Below are 21,475 nucleotides of genomic sequence, written 5' to 3' on the forward strand. Positions count from 1 at the left end.
GTCCCCCTCCCATTTTGCAGTATGAGTGCCAAGAGTACTGATACACAGCCCACATCCAGCTCTTGAACATGAGTTGACTGAACTGGTGACTGAACTGTTAGGATGGTCAGGCTTGTGCTTGTGCCTCCCCCAGGTGAGCCCTGGTCCTTAAGTTTTTCTGTTAGGGCTGGGGTGTAGCCAACATTAGAGTACCTGCCTTAGTTCAATTTCCAGCACCACACACAACCTACAGTCCAATTGAAGTTCTATTTATATAATTTTTGCTTTGTAACCAGCTGCTTTGCTACAAGAATTTACACTGGTACAAACCAGGAAGATTAACTAAATGGGTAGGAACCAAGTGAGAGGATGCAGCAAGAATTCTACTTAAGACTTAGAAATGTCATCTGAATGTCTTCAAAACCTGGGCCTTGAGGAGCTGGAGATGTGGCTCAGTCAGCAAATGCTCACCACACAAGCATGAGGACCTGGTTCAGATCTCTAGCATTCACACAAAAGGCTTGATGAGCTGGTATGCACCTATAATCCCGGTGTCTTATTATCCACAGCACAAAGGGAGTGAGTCTGTAAGTTTATTGGGATGAATAGAAACAATGCGGGCACATGGGTGTAACAAAATCCTACCAGGAAAACCAGACCCAAGAACTTACCAGACATGCCAAACCAAGGAAACAGTCGGCTTGGCCTTCCTCACCTGAGACTTATTAGAAAATGGACACCCAACAGTGCAATGGAAGGCCCTACATCAATCATCATCTAATGACTGTCGTGTGCATCATGAACCAACAAGCAGAGGATGCCCTTATTGTTCAGCTTTATCGGGTTACCTGCCATTACCATTATTTTATACTAAAACTATTGTTAAAAAGGAAAACAAACTTGACAGAACCTGTAATCCCAAACTCGGGAAGCAAAGTAAAGGCCAGCATGGGCTACACCGTAGGGGTTGGTGGAGGGAAGAACCATTTGCCTAAAGCGTGCTGAACATCCCTGGCTGTCTCCGGGCCACCGTGCTCTTCCGCTCCCAGAAGCCTCTCGCGACGGAAGTCGTCACTGTGAGAGCCCAGGCGGCGTCCGTGGTAGCTCGCCATGGCGATGGGCAGCGGCGGTGCGGTCTCGGAACAGGAGGATTCGGTGCTGTTCCGGCGTGGCACAGGCCAGGTGAGGTCGCGGGTGGCGGAGCTCGGCGACAGCGCCCTGCGAACCTGGAGCGCCAGCCGGCACCGAGCCAGTGCGCGCTCGGGCCACTTGCTGCTACCCCATCTGCAGGGCTCCTGGTGCTGCCAGGGCGCCTGGAGTGGCTGCGAGCCACGCTTTGGTCCTGTGTGACTGTGAGGGAACAGAGACAAGGTGGCAAAAGCAGTAAAGCTAGTTAGGAGTCATTGAAGTGCTCCAAGTTTAGGTCAAGATCCAGACGTTAGCAGTGAGTTTAGACTAAAAAGTTTGATTCTAGGTAAAGTTTTGTTACTAAAAGGGCCAAGTTTCGCAGGTAATAGTCTGATAAGAAAATTTGAGAGACAAGGGTAACTGAAGTTGCCCTGAGTAGCTCTGAAAAGTTGCTACCTGACTGCAGTACACTCAGGTGGGGCAGATGGAAGATCAGAGAGAGCCAGTCTTCGTGGTGCAGGCTGACCGTCGCAAGCACTTGGGAGATGAAGGCAGGAGGGTCAGGAGTTCAAGATCACCCACCCTCAGAGTGAACCTGAGGCCAGCCTATATTACAGTGAGACTCTTTAAGAGTAAAACAAACGCTTTTAAATATGAGGGGAAATCAGGGCCACTGTGTGGACCGGGCCTTTCACCCATCCCAGCTACTCGAGAGGCTGAGGCAGGATTGTGAGGTTGAGGCTAGCCTGAGAAAAAGAACACACTCCATCTAAAAAAAAGTTTGAAGCATTAGGAGCTTAATCTTAGTATGCTAAGTGTGATTTCTGTTTGGAGTGTAAGGTGGGAGGAGAGAATTCGAGGCACCGTTTGGAATGCTGCATCCTCTTCTCTTGGGGACAGCCCTGCAGGTCATATCCTGAATGAAAACTTTGCCTTTTGTTCTCATTGTAGCCCCGGGGTCAGGTTCACTCCTTAACCACAGTTTCTGGTGCTTATTTGTCATCTAAATATCTTCTTCAAGCCCAGTGTGGTGGTACCTGCTTGAAATCCCAGGGGCAATCTTATTTATTGAAGTTTCTATTTTGTTGTTGGTTTTTGTGAGACATGTCTCACTATGTAGCCCTAGCAGGCCTGGAACTCTCCATTAGACCAGGGTGACCTCAAACTCACAGAGATTGACCTATTCAGCCTCCCATGTGCTGGAGTTAAAGGGGTGTACTACTACACTTGGTTTGGAAGTTCGTTTTTGTTTTTTTGTAATTGGTTGCAGTCTGTAGCCCAAACTGGCCTGGAATTCAATATGTAGACTAGACTGGCCTGGAACTCTGAGTGAGCCTATTGTATCTGCCTGCCAAGAGTTGGGATTATAGATTACAGGTATGAGCCTTTAAAATTTGCAGGTCATGATTTTTGTTGTTTCAGGGTTTTTTGAGACAGGGTTGATATTGTAGTCTTGGAGTCTACTATGTAGCTCAGATTAATCTTCAGCTTGCCTTGGCAATTCTCCTGCCTCAACCTTTTGAAAGTTTGGATTATAGGCATGTGCTGCTACAACAAGTAGTGCCAGGGGTTGAACTGGGGGCTGTAAACAACATCCCCCAGTACTTTGCATTGTATGTTTTTAATTAAACCTATCTGTCCATAAATTATTTATATTCTTTTTTCAATTCAGAGTGATGATTCTGACATCTGGGATGATACAGCATTGATCAAAGCTTACGATAAAGCCGTGGCTTCCTTTAAGGTATGAAATGTTTAATCACTCTTTTCTGTATGTCCTCATTTCATACTGGGGGTTCTCTTAGGCAATGGGACCTTGAGACCATCTTATAGTGGCAACTGTCATGTAAGGAAGTGGTGGCTTTGTAACAGTGTATTTCTCCATAACATGTGAATTTATTTCTGTTACTGTTTCGTAGCATGCTCTAAAGAATGGTGACATTTGTGAAACTTCAGATAAGCCAAAAGGCACAGCTAGAAGAAAACCTGCTAAGAAGAATAAAAACCAAAAGAAGAATGCCACAACTCCCTTGAAACAGGTTACTTATTTATTTAAATAGCATCTTGCCCAGCCCGATGGAAAGGGTTGATGATGCTATCTAGAGTGAATGAGACCTATAAATTGAGTCAGCAGTGTTGTTTTTTTTTTAAGTTGATGCACACACACACACACACACACACACACACACACACAAAATCATATAGACAAATACACACACACACACACACACACACACAAGATATATCTTGTGTGCGTATAAGTGTGTCTGTGAGTGTGTGTGTGTGTGTGTGTGTGTGTGTGTGTGTGTGTGTGTGTACATATGTTCTCCTTCTGTGGTGCTGAGTATTAAACCCAGAGCTCCTTGCATTCTGAGTATGTGCTGTGCAGCTGATCAGTAACTCTAGCCCTCCCTCCCCCTTTTCCCCCCACAACTCAACAATCCAGAAAATATTATGGAAAACAAAGGTTTGGGGTAACTAGGTCTCCTAATTTCAAAGCAGGGGTCTGAGGTGGGAATATAGTTCAGTGGTAGAGCACCTGCCTAGTACATACCCAACCCTGGGTATCCCACCATCAAACCCACACTGAGTCAGAACAAAACCCTGTAGATGCATGTTTGTTTGCATGTTTGTTTGTTTTTAAAGTAAATATTTTGATGCCTCATAGCTCATTATTACTGAAGGAGAAGGGTGCTGATGTTTGATGAGCACTTGCTTTTTTCTGGCCAGAGTGTTGTATGTGTCATACACTTTTGGTCTGTTTTGTTCTTGATGACAAATTTAGGTGGTAGATGAACTACAGCCGTTCATCTGACTGGGATAAGAAGTTGCGGGTGACTAAGAGTAATTTGGTAATTAAGTAGATGGAAGGGTTGGAATTACAGTTGGTGAGCTGGATTATGGTTTGTTCTCTTCAAAAGAAGTAACGTGTGCATGTCTGTATCTTTCATTTCTTTTGTAGTGGAAAGTTGGTGACAAATGTTCTGCCGTTTGGTCAGAAGACGGCTGCATTTACCCAGCTACCATTACTTCCATTGATTTTAAAAAAGAAACCTGTGTTGTGGTTTATACCGGATATGGAAACAGAGAGGAGCAAAACCTATCTGATCTGCTTTCCCCAACCTGTGAAGTAGCTAATAATATAGAACAGAACACTCAGGAGGTAAGGTCATGAAGATGTCCGATCCTGAAAAGGGAGCCTAAGTAAGGATACAGCATTAGAGTCAGTTGTCACTTTGACCCTTGTTCTCTTCTCATTGTCTTTTTGCTAAGAGAGAAGGCCAGGGCCATACAATTGCTAGGCAAGTGCTCTGCCCCTGCATAACAAAAATGTTCTTTTTCTTTTTAAAAGAATGAAAGTCAGGCTTCAACAGACGACAGTGAGAACTCCTCCAGATCTCTCAGAAGTAAACCACACGGCAAGTCCAAAGCTGCTCCATGGAACTCATTTCTTCCTCCCCCACCCCCAATGCCAGGGTCAGGATTGGGACCAGGAAAGGTAAACGTTCTGTTCAGAAAATTATATGTAGGAAATATTAATATTGAGACCCTAACTCTTGCATTAAGTAATAGCTTTCCTATGAAACTTTACTTTTCCCAGGCCAGAATGTATAAAAAGGAAATGCAATAGGGAAGAAAAAAGTTGGGAGTAAAAAGTTCTCCAGATTGTTATGGGCTAGTAGACTAAATAGCTAATATACTTCCCTTTTAAAAAACCTTTTTATTACATTTATGTAGTGAGTGTGTGTGTGTGTGTGTTTGCACACCTGCTACTACTGTGGAAGTCAGAATAGGCTCTCACCTTCTACTAGGTTCTCAGGATAGAACTGGGGTCATCAGGCTTGGCAATAAGAGAGGAGAGGCTGGGGAGAGGATTGCTGAGTGTGGAACCAACCTGGGCTACTTAGTGACATAGATTTTAAAAAGCAAAGCAAAGACACAACTAGAACCTGAAATGAAAACAGGGGATAGAGAGAGGGTGATGGCATCTGCCACAAGCCTGCTAACCTGAGCTTGGCTCACCTAGTATACTTTCTTAAGTTAGAAAATGACTACTCTGTTAGTTGCCTAATACAATATTATTCCTGTGTCACCTGTATTAGATTCGTGGGAAAATAGTGTTCATATATAATATGGTCATGGTCTTAAGCAGCTCCTAGTTTTTGTTGTTGCTTGTTCTCTGTTTTATTTTTTGGTTTCCTTTCTTTTTGTTTATGTTGTTATTTTTTTTTGAGACCTGGTCTCACACAGCTGAAAATGGCCTTAAATGTCAGATCCTTGTGCCTCCACTGCTAAGTGCTGTGGGATTATAGGCACATGCCAGCCACCACACCTGGTTTGTCCTAGATTGTATTATAGTGTTAACATGTAGACACTGGTTTTATGACTCTTTTGGTTGTAAGTAGTAGAAGTCAACTTTAAAAAGAATTTTATTATAGGCTAGAACCTTCTTTTTTTTTTTTAAGATTTCATTTATTATGTATACATATGTTCTGCCTGCGTGTATGCCTGCAGGCCAGAAGAGGGCACCAGATCTCATTATAGATAGTTGTGTGCCACCGTGTGGTTGCTGGGAATTGAACTCAGGACCTCTGGAAGAGCAGTCGATGCTCTTAACCTCTGAGCCATCTCTCCAGCCCTGGCTAGAACCTTCTTAACCAGCTAGTTCCTTTATACCAAGCAACTGTATTTTTCTTCAGAGAGTATGGTATCTTCACGTGTGTGTGTGTGTGTGTGTGTGTGTGTGTGTGTGTGTGTGTACTTAAGTGTTCGTATGTGTAGGTACTTGTGCACGTGGGGGCCAGGACTCTAACTCGGAGCATCTTCATCGGTCCACCCTTTTTTCTGGAACAGAGTATGTCAGTGAACTTGAAGCTGACTCACCTAGAATGGCTGCCAGAGAACCCCAGGGACCCTTCCTCCACCTCCCCAGTGCTCGGGCTATAGATGTGTGTTGCCTTATCTGGTTTTGCTGTGTGGGTGCTGGGGACTTACACTCGGGTCTTCATGCTTGTGTGGCAGGTTCTCTACCAGCTGAGCCATCGCGCTATCCCAGTCAAGTGTGACTTAGCACTTTCCCTTAAGATCTTCTCGAAGAGAAGATCATAGTGACTCACCTGTCAAGCCCAGCACTGGAGAGGCTGGGGAGAGGATTGCTGAGTGTGGAACCAACCTGGGCTACTTAGTGACATAGATTTTAAAAAGCAAAGCAAAGACACAACTAGAACCTGAAATGAAAACAGGGGATAGAGAGAGGGTGATGGCATCTGCCACAAGCCTGCTAACCTGAGCTTGGCTCACCGGATTTCTCTTGGTGGAAGGAGAGAAACAAGTCGCAGAGGTTGTCTCTAAGTTCCACATGAACACCATGGCACATGCTCTCTCATGCATGAACACACAGCTAAATAAATTATGTTTTAGGAAAGTAAAAAATAAATAAATAAATAAAAGATTTTCTATGGTAATTTTCTAATTGAAGGTTATATTGTTTTAGCATTTCTTGAATCTGAAATGATCAAATCTAGTTTATAACTTGTCTTTTTGTTACTTTTTTACAATGTACTTTAGCTTATGTAAGTAATAGGACCTCAAACTTTTTTTTTAACATTTTATTTATTTGGGTGGGTACTCTGTACATATGGAGGTTAGAGAACAACTTGGAGTTGGTTCTCTTCCTCCAGCTGGGTCTTGGGAATCAGACTCAGGCTGTCATGTCCAACTTTTAGTGGTGAGTACCTTTTATCTGCTGAGCCATTTTATGGACCTAGTACAGGATAGCTACAAAAATATGTGATAGCAGGGCGGGGGATGGGAGGATATAATATTATGATTGAATTATCTTGTTAAATACATTGTGTCAGATTTGCTAGGCAGTTAACGAATCTTTACTGTGATTTTACTTACTAAATATTTAGAGAAAAGAAATGAAAAAAAAAAACCCTAGGGCCTACCATTTAATTAAGAGTTGGTTGGTTTTTGTTTTTTAATATGTGTATATAAGAGTGTATGTCTTCCTGTGGGTCTGTGCTTGTGAATACAGGTGCTTTTAACTATGTGCCATCTCTCCGCTTCCCATTTTTATTACTTTGGCTTTGAATACTCTTCCTTTCTGTGAAGGAAGGAATTTTCTTTTATAATATTATTAACTTCCTTTGAAATATTCTTTATAGCCAGGTCTCAGATTCAATGGCCCACCACCACCACCACCTCCACCTCCCCCCTTCTTGCCATGTTGGATGCCTCCGTTCCCTTCAGGACCACCAGTAAGTACAAAAGAATTTAGATTAAACAGCTTTTATATACAGTTTGGAGTTTTGCAGACTGTAGGAAATTGGACTATGTTACCGTAAGCCACCCCCAAGGTTAGATTCTAACGGGTAAAAATTTAAGGCTCAGACTTTTGTTTTGAAGGTCTTTCTGTTACCCAGTTCTCTTTCAGTCTCCTCTCCTCGCTGTGTTGCGGGTTTATTTCCTGCAGTAGTTGGTATCCAATCTGAGGTGGTAGTTTCTGTTAGAAAGGCCTATGCCTCACTATACAGAAGAGACTTTGTACCCTCCTGGAGTACTTGGATGGTAGCTTCTGGTCCTGGGTTTCTCATGGTAGATCTCTTGTCGTTGCTTTGTGCTTGTTTTTTGTTTGTTTGTTTGTTTTTGATCATAAAGTAGATTTTTTCCCCTTGGTTTTGTTTTGTTTTGTTTTTTTCTGTGTTTTTTGTTTGTTTTGTTTAGTTTGAGATAGGATTTCTCTGTATAGCAGCCCTGGCTGTCCCGGAACTTGCTCTGTAGACCAGGCTGGCCTTGGACTCAGAGATCCGTCTGCCTCTGCCTCCCTAGTGTATGCATTAAAGTCATGTACCACCATCAACTAGCCCTAATGGAATTTTAATGGTAGTTTTTTTTTTTTTTTTTTTTTTTTAGATACTGACAATATTTAAACAGATGCTTTTGGGCAACCTGTATTTGGGTGGGATTTAGCAGATGTCCTACCCCAAATTGGTCCTTGAAGTGGCTTTGAAAAATGCTGTGTGGTGTGTGTGTGTGTGTGTGTGTGTGTGTTGGTTTGTGGAAAAACTAAGTTTATGTTTTGTCTTCTATGCATAGCTTCATAATGGAATAAAACTAGTCTAATCATGCTATTTATTAAATGTGAACTATTTCTAATCTTTGTTAAATTTGTTGGTCTTTTATTACTATGGTTGGCTTTCTTCCAGTGCTAGATATTTAAGAAATTAAATAGAAGTCATCTCATGGGGTATAGGAATAGGTGTAATTAATATCCACTAGTCTCTGTATAAAATCAATCACTGGATTTCAATATTTTCCTAATTGCATTTTTTTCCCTTTCCAGATAATTCCTCCACCTCCTCCCATATCCCCAGATTGTCTGGATGACACTGATGCCCTCGGAAGTATGTTGATCTCTTGGTACATGAGTGGCTATCATACAGGCTATTACATGGTAAGGATTCCCTGGGAATTTCTTGATGTGTGTACTCTTTGCACTTGTACAGCTTCATACCTAGAGCCAGCTCCTGGCTGACTAAAATGCGGATTGCTTTGTGGAAACTAAACAGATAAGATAGTTTTATAGTTTTAAGACTACCTTAGAATTTAAAAATTGACAGTAGTATTTCATCATCCCTCCTGAGTATGGTTGTAGTTTATTTCAAACTTTGGGTTTGTGTCTATGTGTGTTTTGTTTCCCCCCCTTTTTGAGACAGAGTTTCTCTGTGTAATTGTTCTGTCTTAGAACTCTCTTTGTAGACCAGGCTGGCCTTGCACTCAGATGCACCTGCTTCTGCCTCCCTCCTGAGTGCTAGGATTAAAGAAATGCACCACCACCTGGCTTCTTTAATGGCCATGCTTGCCTATAATTCTAGCACTCAGGATAGCATGGCTACATAGTGACTTTGTCTCAGCAACAAAACAAGCAACAGTGGAATCGCAGCTTTATACTGGTGGGTTGTTTTGATTATGTTTAAAATTTAAGTGACATCTAAAGTAGTTTTCAATTTCAGTTTTTCTTCTTGGGGATGATAATTTTTGTTTTTCTTTGTGAGATTGGATCTTAGTGTATTGCTCAGGCTGGCCTCGAACTCCTGGGTGTATATACTCTCCTTAGCCTACTGAGGAGCTGGGACTGCATGTGTGCAACATCATCCCTGGATGTATTTGCACTGCTGTGGATGGGCTCTTACATAGACTCATGTGGCTGGATTTTCTGAGTGCTAGAGATCATAACCTGGGCCTTACACATGCTGGGCAAGCCCTACCACAGAGCCGATCCCAGCCGGCCATTTTTTGAAGTTCAGTGTTTCCGTTGGTAAGCTTAATCTACATTCTTCTGTGTTACCTTCTGTTGTATAAATACAAAAGTGATCTGTTTATCCATTCTACTGTTAGTGACTGTGTTGTCAATTTGGTGCTATAAAAATGATTCTGGGGCTGGAGAAATGGGATAGCAGTTAAGAGCACTGGCTACTCTTCTAGAGATCCCAGGTTCAATTCCCAGTACCCACATGGCTGCTCCCAGCAATCTATAACTCAAGTTCCAGGGGATCCTATGTCCTCTTCTGGCATACCTGCATGGGGTGCACAAGCATACATGCAAGCAAAACACCCATGCACATAAAATAAAAATAATTTTAAAAATGTGTTGCTATGAATATGCTATTTTTCTTAAAGTAAATTTTTTAATGATTTATTTATTCATTTTATGTGCATTGGTGTTTTGCCTGCATGTATGTCTGTGTGAGAGTGTTGGCCCTCCTGGAACTGAGTTACAGACAGTTGTAAGCTGCCATATGGATACTGGGAATTGAACCCCGGTCCTCTGGAAGAGCAGCCAGTGCTCTTAACCCCTATTTTTCTTTTTAAATAACATTATTTAGATATAATTCACGTGGCTTAGAGGTTTTGTTTTGTTTTTTTAAGACAGTGTTTCACTTTGTAACTTGGGCTGATCTTGAACTCACTACCTAAACCAAGCTGGCCTCAAACTCACAGAGATCCCCCTGCCTCCACCTCCTGAGTTGGGATTAAAGGCGTGCACCACCATCCTCTCTCTCTTTTTGGGGAGCAGGGGTAAGTTTTCTCTGTATAGTTTAGGTTGGCCTCTAGTCTGGCTCTGCCTCTGTAGCACTGGAATTAGACCATGACCTGTTCAGTACTTTTTTATTCTGGTCCTAAGATGCAGTTGTTGGGTAGCGGTGTTCCTCGGAGTATTTGCCCCAAATTCAGAGCTAGCTAGAGAAATGTTTTCCTTTTAGGAATATTATCTGTATGTGTGCACATTGATTAAATTTCGTTAGATTAATTTGCTTAACTTAAAATATAAACATATTAGAGGTGGGGGGCATGTGCTTTCCTGGAGCATGGTGCCCTGAGCGTTTTACCTGTGAGAAGAGTGGGCAATCGTGTAAGCTAGGGACGGTAGCCCAAGTCCTCTGGAGCTCCCACTGACTTAGGTGAGCAATACTTTGCCCAGTGTGTCCTAAGCCACAGGGTCCTGCGCTATCAGTGCTGACTGAAGGTGGAGGCCAGTGCTCAACTTTCCCATTCTTTCTTGTAGAAATGAAAGCAGAACAAGAATGAGGAAGAGTGTTGTTGCAGTAACATGAGTGGGCTCTGTGGTCTTCATTGGGAGCACAGCCCTTTTGGTACATCTCATGGCTGTTTGGATGTGAATTCAAATGCACATACAGATACATGTAGATGGCATGAAGTGAGAAAGGAGGGCATTTGGGCTAGACTGACCAGGAAAAACAATAAGTGTTGCGTACTTAGTTCAGGTACTTAACCATTTCTTCAGTTTGTTAGTTTATGTTGTGTGGGGCTGGGTTATAGACTGTAGGACCTTGCACATGGTAGGCAAGTGCTGTCCTACTGAACTACACCCTCAGCTTTAGTGAGGGAGTGAGATGCCCATCATTGAAGTCAGCAGTGAGTGTCACTGGTAGTAAAGGAAGAAAAACTTAACTCCAACTTTGTGATTTGTCACTTTTTGTTTCTGTTATTCAGGTTTGTTTGTTTTGCAGGGGGTGTGGCCCAGGCGTCTCTGAGTCACTATATAGCATAGGCTAGCCTCCAAATTGCAGCAGTCCTTCTGCCTTAACTTTAGTTTCTGGGGTTACAGGAATTGAACCTAGGGCCTCAACATACATTATAAGCAAATATTCTGACATGACTTGGCTCAGTCACCATTAAAGCACACTGGAATGCTATAAACTACTTTTTAAAAATATAAACTTACTTTCTGATAGTATTTTATTAAATAAAATTAGTGTCTCACAAGAAACAGACTGTTTATTTAACTGTTCTTGTAGCACCGGAGAGCAAATCCATAGCCTTGCACATTAGTCAAATGTTCTAGCACTCAGCTAGTTCCCAGTCTAGTGGTTTTTTGTGGTAGGGTCTTCCTATATAATTTAGCTTTACACTGGCTTAGGTTGATCTTGAATCAAGATCCTCTTGCATCAAGATCCTTAAGTGTGCATCACTTAGTTGGGCTTAAGGGTTTTTTGTTTTGTTTTGCTTTTTAAAAGAGAGACCAGACTGGCTTTCGACTCCCTGTGTAACTGAAGGTGGCTTTGAACTCCTGATCCTTTCTCTGGGCCCACCCCACCCCCACACTGCCCTGTGCTTGCCATTATGCTTGGTTTGAAATGATTGTTCACACGTTGATTGAGGGTGTGTCCTGTTCTTTTAACTTTTCTTTTGCTCTCTTTACAGGGTTTCAGACAAAATAAAAAAGAAGGAAAGTGCTCACATACAAATTAAGCAGTAAGTATTACAAGAGCTAATCCTACATTTGCACAACTTTCATAGTTTGTGGAAAATGGGTGTTTTGAACATTTAAAAATTGAAATGTCAAGAAGCCTATGTAAAACTATACTAAAGACATTTTTTTAAAGTGTGTGTGTGTGTTTTTTAAAGTGTGTGTGTGTGTGTGTGTGTGTGTGTACATGTATACATGTATACATGTATACCTGCCAGATATGTGTGGGTGCATCGAGGCCAGAAAAAGGTATTGGATCCCCTGGAGCTTGAGCTGCACATGGTTGTCAGCTACTTGACATGGTGCTGGGAACTGAACTCGGGCTCTTAACTGCTGAGCCCTCTCTCCAGCCCCACAAAAGACTGGCAAAAATTAGATTAAATATTGAACTATCCCTACTTAATCCAAATTCTCATGGGGTCAAAGTGTCATCTCCCAAATATTTGGTGGTTTGTTTACGTGGGTGAAACATGCTTTTATTAGAAAAGATTCTTAGGCTGGCCTTCAACTCCATGTTGTCCTGCCCCAGTCTCTGTAGTACAAGGATTATAGATAGGAAGTATCACACCTAGTTTAGAATCTGGTTTAGGGTGTGAGGATAATTGTAGCCATTGGCTGATGGGAGGAGGGGCAGTAGAAATTGAACCTAGGGCCTCACATACATAGTATGCAAACAGTTCTGCCACGGAACCATATCACCATTTCCACATGCACTTTTTAAATTAAACTTTTGTGTGTGTGTGTGTGTGTGGAGGTTTTGCTTACGTGTATGTTTATGTACCATGTTCTTACCTGGTACTCTTGAGGCTAGAAGAGGGCATTGATCCCATGAAGCTAGAATTATACATAGGTGGTTATAAGTTGCCTGGGTCTTCTAACAAGAGCAGGAAGTGCTATTAATCACTGAGCCATCCCTCCAAGACCCCCCCACACACACACACTTTGATAAATGATATAGTATGTAATACACTGCATTGTCTATTATCTTAATTACTATTCTGTTGCTATGAAGAGACACCATGACCAAAGCAACTCTTATAAAGCATTTAACTGGGGGCTTGCTTACCGATTTAGAGGGTTAGTCTATGTAGGAAGCAGGTATGGCCCTGGAATGGTAGCTGTTGTTTTGTTTTGTTTCTTGGTGTTTTTTTTGTTTTGTTTTGTTTTTTGGGGTTTTTTTGTTTTATTTTGTTTTGCTTTTGGTTTTTCAAAACAGGGTTTCTCTGTGTAGCTTTGGAGCCTATCTGGCACTCGCTCTGGAGACCAGGCTGGCCTCAAACTCACAGAGATCCGCCTGCCTCTGCCTCCTGAGTGCTGGGATTAAAGGCGTGCGCCACCAACACCCAGCCTGGTAGCTGTTTTATATAGAGTTTTTATTGTAAGTTTCTAGAGGCCCTAATAATTTTAGTTCAATTTTACTTCTAGAAACACTTAAAATTATAATTCCAAGTAACTAATTTCTGTTTTTACTATATTGAAAAAATGCTTGTTACACTGTAGCAATCACTACTTTTTAATGTAAGTTTTAACACATGATTTGATAATTTGTAGTATGTTTTAAATTCTAATAGGACCGATCAAATACTAGTATTCCTTAATACTTTAAGCTACCATTATGTTTATATTAGTATATTTTATTCTTTGCATTCTATATAAAAATATGATTTAGGGACTGACAAAATGATTCAGAGGGCAAAGGTCTGATGACCTAAGTTCAGTCCCCAGGGTGGAAGGAGAGAACCAACCTACTAGTTGTCTTTGACCTCCACATTCATAAACATACACACACACACACATGCAATTTCTTCTCTTTTTTATATTTTATGACTGCCTAGACTTTTTTCTTTCAAATTCAGGGTCAGATTTCTCCCAAGGAGATGGTGTGTTGGTGTCCCTGGTCAATATGAACAGAAGTCTCACCGTCAACTTATGGACTCTTGGCTGAGTGGGGTCATCAGTGTTTTCCCGTGCTGGGGTCCATGCCTAACTCACCAGTGGGGTGTGTTTAGAGCATGATCACTGTGAGGGACCAAACGGTGAAAATGTGTGTGCATGGAAATCATTCTGCCAAAACTGTGGCTGAGCACAGCTGTAGAATTGTAACTTTCTAAGTATGTTGAGATTTTTATTAATGCCTTTGCAAATAAAAGAAAGTCCTTTTTGAAATCCTGACTTTGTGAATATTTTCCTTTGGGATACATACAGTGAAGTTGAGTCTGTGTGAAGACACAGAAAGAAAACTACTCAGACTTACTACTTGTGTAAAGGGTAATTTCTGAAGGTCGGACAAATTGATCAAGGTTGGAGAACAAAAGCTAGCTTATGTCACAGGGCCAGCCAAGAACTAGAGTGTGTTCTGGGGTGTGTGTGTGTGTGTGTGTGTGTGTGTGTGTGTGTGTGTGTGTGTGTGTGTGTGTGTGTGTTTTCTATGGCTCAAATCTGGAGGTCAAAGAACAACTTGTAAAGTTTTTTCTACTGTGTAGGTTCTAGGGATTGAATTCAGGTTGTCGGGTGGCAGGCACCTTTTCCTGTTGAGCTTGCCCTGTTCTTCCTTCCTGTGTGTTTCTCTAGCTTTGGAGTCTGTTATGGAACTTGCTCTGTAGTCCAGGCTGGCCTGGAACTCACAGAGAACCACCTGCCTATGCCTCCAGAGTGCTATAAAAGGCATGCACCACCCCTGCCCTGCTTGTTCTTTACTGTTTTTTTGAAAGTCTTATTTTGTAGCCTGGCTTTCCTGTAATTCACAGTCCTCTTGACTCAGCCTCCCAGATGCTGACAGGCAGCTACCAGTTGTCTGGCTTTCTAGTCTCCCTCTGTCCCACTGATGTCCCTTACCTCATCCTGTATACTGCCTAACCCAGTTGCCCTGCCATTCTCTCCCCATCATGGCCTTGCGGCTCTATGTGCACCTTCATCAGATTCTTGTGGTGGGGGTTGGTGTCAAGCACTCAGACTTGTCCTTGGTTCATTCACCTCTGGAGGAAAAGATTAATAAATCAGCTTCATTGAACTGGAGATGGAGCCCATAGTAGAGCTTGCCTGACAAGTACAAGGCCCTGGGTTTCATCTCCACTACCATGAAAACAATACGGTGATTGCTGTTCCTTTCCTAAGTTTTGTCTAGGTTACCTAGATTAAATAGGCTCCTTATGTGCCTAGCATATTAGCCATCAAGTAAATATTACTAAATGAATAGTCAGGACCTAGTAAGTGGCTTTGCAAAATATGACTTGAGCTTTTAGAAGGGAATATTATGACTGACTCTTGACTATTATGGATTTGGCTATTATGGATTAAAATACACCATAGATTTCACGGAAGCGAGCTAACCATGTGGAATCCACAGTGGGCATTGGCATAAATTAATTGGTTCATTTGCAGGTTAAAATTAATTATTAATATATCTGGTTAACTTCTAGCCAGATATTAGACAGTAACATTAATTTTAATTCCCTTTATCACCCAATACATTTATTTGGATTGGGGTTATTCATTCTGGAAAATTCTCAACTTTTTGTAAATGTTGGGAATTGCTCTTTGTGAAACTAGATACATTGTATGTTAGCATATAGTATAGGCCAGGTACTTGAAAAGCTGAGGTAGTATGGTTTGTCATTTAATACCAGCCTGACCAATATAATGAGACCACATTGAAATACAGTAACAACAGAGAAAAAGGCTGAACTAAAGTTCACTGTGGGGTTGACTGCGTTTCCTGTTAGCTGGGAGTCCAGTGGAGATGGATCAATGGAGAAAGAGTAGGCAGAGGAGAGGTGCAGCAAAAGGATTACTGTGGTTTGCTGGCCATTAGCCTACCCTCAAACCCCCAAGTTCCAGGTTCTCAAGGGAGTAATACAGGCAGTGACAAAGACACCAGTGATGACCTTTGGCCTTTATGCACATGGACATGGCATATGCATACTCGTGTGTACACATGCACTCTATCATCTGTCACACACAATGGAAAGTAGCCTGTTGGGGTGGTTAGAAAGATTGATTTTGGCTCAGCTTCTGGAGGTTCACGGCTGATGAATTTGCATAATATTGCAAGAGGCAACAAGCATGATTTGTGTGTGCTTTGTGTATATGTGCACTTTTGTGTATATGCACGCATGTGAGTGTGTGTGTGTGTGTGTGTATTTCACACTTGGCCTCACAGGAAGCCACTAGGATTCAATGGGAGATTCATCTTGATGACCTTATCCTAAATACCTTCCAAAGGCCCCAGCTGTAAACACAGTAGATTAAGTTCCCATTCCTGGTAGCTCACAGTGGGGGTTGCATTTTAACATATGAATATTTGAGAAATATTCAAACCATGGCATGAGAGAACATCCTAGGAAAAGGCAACAGCAAAGGCCTTTGTATAAGAATGTGTGTGTGTGTGTGTGTGTGTGTGTGGAATATTCGAGGACAAGAAGGAGGCCGCTGGCCATACACAGGCCACTGTGGGGTTGACTGCATTTCCCGTTAGCTGGGAATCCAGTGGAGAATGGTGAGGCAGCAGAGGGAGAGCATGATCTGCCCTCCAGGAGGATCCTCCGACTGCATGGAGAAAATACACCACAGATTTCACGGAAGCGAGCTAACCATGTGGAATCCACTGTATTTTGCAAGTGGAATTGCCAGATTTGTCAGAAGATTGTATGTGGTATAAGAAGAGCTAAGAATAACTCCAAGGGCTTCCCTAAGCAACTAAAGGGGTCAAGAGGGAGTTTCCAGAGATGAAAGTGTACAGTAAGAGTACTTCAGTGAAGGGGAAGGTTAAGAGTTAGCTTTGGAGATGTGAAGTTTGCGGTGCCCATTAGGGTTATATCCATAGAGTCCAGGGCTAGAGCTGGAGAGGGAGGAGGTAGTGTAGGCATGGGCCTTACAGCCATCAGCTGGATGGAGTGCTCCAGGGAGCGCACTTACAGTCAGGAGAACTCAGATCCCCTATTGGATAGAAGAGAAACAGCAGAGGGTTGAGCTGAAGCTCTCGGAGGAGTCCAAGAGTGATGCCCAGGCAGATGAAGCAGGTGTTCCCTAGAGGGCTGTGATGAGCCTATCGGTAGCTCAGATGCTTGTAACAGAACAAGTAAGATTAAGGCCGCAATGCAGTCGTTGAATGTACCGAAGTGGAGGTTGCTGGTGATGCTAAGACAGCTGTTCTGGGGGGATGGAGGAGGCAAAAGCTTGGGGGAGAGGATGTAAGCACGAAAGAAAGAACACTTACCAGCACCTGTGAAGAACTCTTCCGTTGGAAGAGTTTTCTAGACTTTTGTTATATTTGGAGCTTAGTATAAAATCATATTTAGTATCTTTTTTTTTTTTTTTTTTTCTGAGACAGGGTTTCTCTGTGTACCTTTGGAGCCTATCCTGGCACTTGCTCTGGAGACTAGGCTGGCCTGGAACTCACAGAGATCCGCCTGCCTCTGCCTCCCAAATGCTGGGATTAAAGGCGTGTGCCACCAACACCCAGCTAGTATCTATTTTTTAATGAGTTTATAGTTATTGTTACTTGTTTCAGTTGTGCCCCATGTGTTAATATTATTTCCTTCTAGGGTCTCTGAGGGAGTTGAAGACTAGATAGTTATAGTTTTCATTGTTTACTAGACTCAGAAAAGAAACTCACTAAAGAGGTATAAAGTGTAAAAGGTTGAGAAACATTAAAGGATAATTTGATAATGCAAATTAGAATAGAAAGTAAATTAGATACAAGACTTTGAACTCACCAAGATAGGATATATAATGAGGTATTTTCTCTGAATTTGTCAAATGCAAATGGACTAGACATACGTATTGCCTGTATATATTTATTTACTTACTGTACTTACTGCATATAGTTTTCTTATGTTAGTTGTAGCCTTCTTTTTGTATTAGACAAAAAGGGGAATTGTGATATATTATTTATGATTTAATAAAGGTTGCTTTAATAAACATACTTTGATAAAAATATTGACTTCCTGGTTTTGTTTTGTTTTGTTTTTACCTTAAAAATGAAATAGACGTTCTAAGGTGCAGGCAGTGTTCAGAAAACAGCTCATTTGGAGGAGCCAGGGAGTTAGGGTATGGAGTGTGTGACTTTTTTGTTTTATAGGTATGGGTGTTTTGTTTGCACATATATGTATGTACCATGTGTTTGCCTGGTATCCAGAAAGGCCGGAAAAGGGTGTTGAATTTCCTAGAACTGGAGTCACAGATGGTTGCAAACTGCCATGGGGTGATGGGAATTGAACCTGGGTCCTCTGCAAGAACCAAGACTGCTTTTAACCACTGAGCCGAGTCTTCTGGAAGGACAGCCACTGCTCTTAACTGATGAGCCATCTCTCCAGCCCTAACTTACTTAAATTTCATGCTTTTTTTCTTAGGTATTTTTTTGGCAGTGCTGGAGATTGTACTTAGGGCCTCAGGAATACTACCTAGGCATGCACTTTTGAACTACACCTCAAGCCTGAATTTTTACCTTAAATATTAAAGTAACAGGCAATTTATAAAATAAAATACAAAAGGGAGGAAATAATTAAGACTGCTTACCTCAGTTCTCAGAGATAACCAATACTAATTATTTTTTATTTTTAACCTTAGAAATCTTTTCCAAGATTTATTGTAGGATAACTGAAAAATAAAAGGCATATATATTTAAGATATATAGGTGTTTCTATATACATTTTGTATCAGAATATGGTCTAAGAATAGAGTCGTGTAAGAATTCTGAGTGCTTGTGAGAAAATTCCAAGAAAATAAGACAAGAGTGTAAATGGAGTTCTTAATTGGTCTAATTAATAAAAACCCGAGTCAGATATAGAGGAAAATGCTGAGAGACCAGAGGAAAGAAGGAGCAAGCCACACCTCACCTCTTTAGCATCTCAGCAGACAAGAGAGAGAGTTCCTGTTTCTCCCTGTTTATATCCTGTTTCTGCCCAGCTGTCTCACTTCCTGTCTGTCTGTACAGACCTCCAGACCACAATGGTTAGCTAGTGGCAAGCTCCATCCTCTGACCTTCAGACAGGCTTCATTTGTACAAGCAGGGTATCACCACACAAGAGTCTTGTGACCTCCTTTTCTCCAAAACATGGAATCATTTTTGAAACTTGTTTTCATTCTCCTCCCAGGTGTAGCAGATAGGAGTGAGTTTACTTCCGATTACTCATTATTGCTATTCAATTAAATGTTTAAATTAAATCCTTTATGTGCCTCTTTAGAGTGGTTCTTAACCTTCCTAATGTTGCAGTCCTTTAATACAGTTCCTCATGTTGTGCCCCCAAAGGTAAACTATTTTCTTTGCTACTTCATAACTGTAGTTTTGCTACTGTTATGAATTGTGATACAAATATCTGTCTTTTCCTATGGTCTTAGGTGACCACTGTGAAAGGGTTGTTTGACCCCCAAAGGGGTCTCAACCCACAGGTTGAGAACTGTTGCTCTTTAGAAAAACATGACTTTACCACTCGCAGCTTGTCCTTGTTATTGTATACAGCTTGAATTCAAGAGAACATTACTCAGGTGACCTCTCTTAACCCTCAGAGTGTAAGTTGTTTGATGCTCTGAATAAAGATGGCTATTGAATGAGACTTTAGTCCACCTCACTTATTGGCTCCATTCTCCCAGATCCCACCGCCTCTACAGCAGTGACAATTGTGAAATGACAATTAACACAATAGAATTAATATACCCAGAAATCCTTACAAGATTAAATCACACAAAACAGTGAATTCTCAAAAAATTATAAAGCTATTATAATATATGTAGCTCCCAGAAGCCTCTGGAACAAAAGCAGTTTTCTCTAAGCCCAATGTCTTCCTCACGTTGGCAATGGATGAGAGACAGTGTAAGCAAGCATGGCCATACCAAAGCTGGTGAATGCACAAAAGCCCTGGAAAGAGTCATCTGCATCCTGTGGTAAAGTCAGTTCCTGCTTTATCATGGATGGGCCTGACTCAGGGTTTCCCTGTGTAGCATGGGAACCTGTCCTGGAACTAACTCCATAGACCAGGCTGGCCTCGAACTCACAAGAGATCCACCTGTCTCTGCCTCCCGAGTACTGGGATCAAAGGCATGTGCCACCACCGCCCAGATAAACTGGCCATTTCTTACCTCCATCAAACACTCCTTCCATGTTATGGTTTTTACACAGATCAATGGTCCTTCCCCTGCCACTTCCTGTTGATCTTGGCAATGGAAGGTTCTCGGTATGAACTTCAGTGAAGCTCTAGTCTTTATACAGGAGGGAGACCTTATACAAGGACTTTCATCATAGCTCAGTGTGGGCATGCAGGCTTTCAACAGACAGGAGTGTTGCTGGCACTTTTCTTGTCCCGCCTGATTCAGACCCTTCTCCAGTAAGTATTTCCATGTGGTCTTATCTTGTCAGAGAAGGGTCCTTCTTCCACTCCATGGTGTCTCCTCTGGTGGTCTCTCTCTGCCTATCCTTTACAGAATTCCCCTCTTCTCCTAGTCCTGCCCATCCCCTGCCTCTATTGGCCAAACAGTGCTTCATTCATCAACCAGTGAGAGAAACATACATACAGAAGGACATCCCCTGTCAAAGGAGGACCACAGAAGGACTCATAGCTCATAAGTTCAGTGATGGCATGCAGGATTTCAGTTACCAGCCTGATAGTTTTGGAATATTCTTGTATACGTAATAGTGAACGATTTGGTTCTGAACTAAGGTCTTGTGATGTAACCCAGTCTGGACTCAACCTCTTGATCCTCCTGTCTCAGTCTCTTAAGTACTGGGATTACACCATGCTTGTCTAGAGTGAACTGTATTAGAAAATTGGGTTTTTAGACCTGACAGTAATATTCAGCTGTATCCTTCACTTTTGAAGGACAGGAGAGAAGGGCACTACCCACCTCCAGTGAATAATCAGGCATTTGGACTGAGGGTGCCTTTCCTTCACAGCATTGACCACTTTCACGTCCTCTTCATCCAGGAGCCAACTGAGAATCCCGAGCCTGGTGAGGCTGGGCAGTCGGGACACACACTGACTCAGAGCCTTGACAGTGGTGGCCTGAGCTTGGATGCATTCTGGGAGATGCCTGGAAACATCTAGGTTTTGCAAGTTTGGCAGGTTGTCCAGGGCTTGAAAGAAACTTCTGTACCCTTCCTCTGTGATCTTGTGATTCATTGAAATATCTAAGTTCTCAAGTTTCTGGAAACCTCCGCTGGTTGCTCCCTTGGCTGAAAAGAGAGCAAACCAAAATATTTAGGAAGACAAAATGCCAAGGACTTGAATAAAGCCTACAAGGTTATTGTAACTCACCCCATACTCACCAATGAGAGTAGGGATTGCTCAGCATCTTCCCACCCCAAGACCAGGTCCTACTATACAGCCCTGGCTGGTCTAGAACTTATTTATGTAGATAAGGCTGGCTTAGAACTCACATCTGTCTACCTTTGCCTTCTAACATCTGGGTTAAAGGCATACACTACAACACTTGACTTTAAACATGTTCTAGAGATCATTCTTTGAAAACACCAGAGAGTTGCTTGGTTGATAGGAAACCACCTGACCAAATTGCAAGGAGGAAACAGGAGCCAGGAAGCTGCACACAGAATTTTGGCTGTCTGGTCAATATGGCTTTCTCTTCTGGTCTCACAGGAGG

At 42.1% G+C, this 21,475-nt stretch overlaps 2 protein-coding genes across 4 annotated transcripts in view; one reads left to right on the top strand and one right to left on the bottom strand.

Moving 5' to 3' along the window:
* Window positions 1–1,018: 1,018 nt before the first annotated feature.
* Window positions 1,019–14,056, top strand: LOC100756440 (survival motor neuron protein). The gene is made up of 9 exons (XM_027401632.2): window positions 1,019–1,161; window positions 2,780–2,851; window positions 3,027–3,146; window positions 4,070–4,270; window positions 4,460–4,606; window positions 7,278–7,370; window positions 8,456–8,566; window positions 11,839–11,889; window positions 13,741–14,056. Exons 1-8 carry the CDS (start codon window positions 1,090–1,092, stop codon window positions 11,884–11,886), a joined length of 864 nt encoding a protein of 287 aa, XP_027257433.1. The 5' UTR covers window positions 1,019–1,089; the 3' UTR covers window positions 11,887–11,889; window positions 13,741–14,056.
* Window positions 14,057–19,578: 5,522 nt separating this feature from the next.
* Window positions 19,579–21,475, bottom strand: part of LOC100758657 (baculoviral IAP repeat-containing protein 1b) — a 106,155-nt gene continuing 104,258 nt past the window's right edge. For all 3 annotated transcript variants that reach the window (XM_035440525.1, XM_027401630.2, XM_027401631.2), the window contains one exon: window positions 19,579–21,050. In XM_035440525.1, the coding sequence (XP_035296416.1) occupies window positions 20,686–21,050 (365 nt within the window). In that variant the 3' untranslated portion in view covers window positions 19,579–20,685. The remainder of the gene's footprint in view (window positions 21,051–21,475) is intronic.

This window comes from Cricetulus griseus, chromosome 2 (assembly GCF_003668045.3).
Source record: "Cricetulus griseus strain 17A/GY chromosome 2, alternate assembly CriGri-PICRH-1.0, whole genome shotgun sequence".
Lineage (NCBI taxonomy): Eukaryota > Metazoa > Chordata > Mammalia > Rodentia > Cricetidae > Cricetulus > Cricetulus griseus.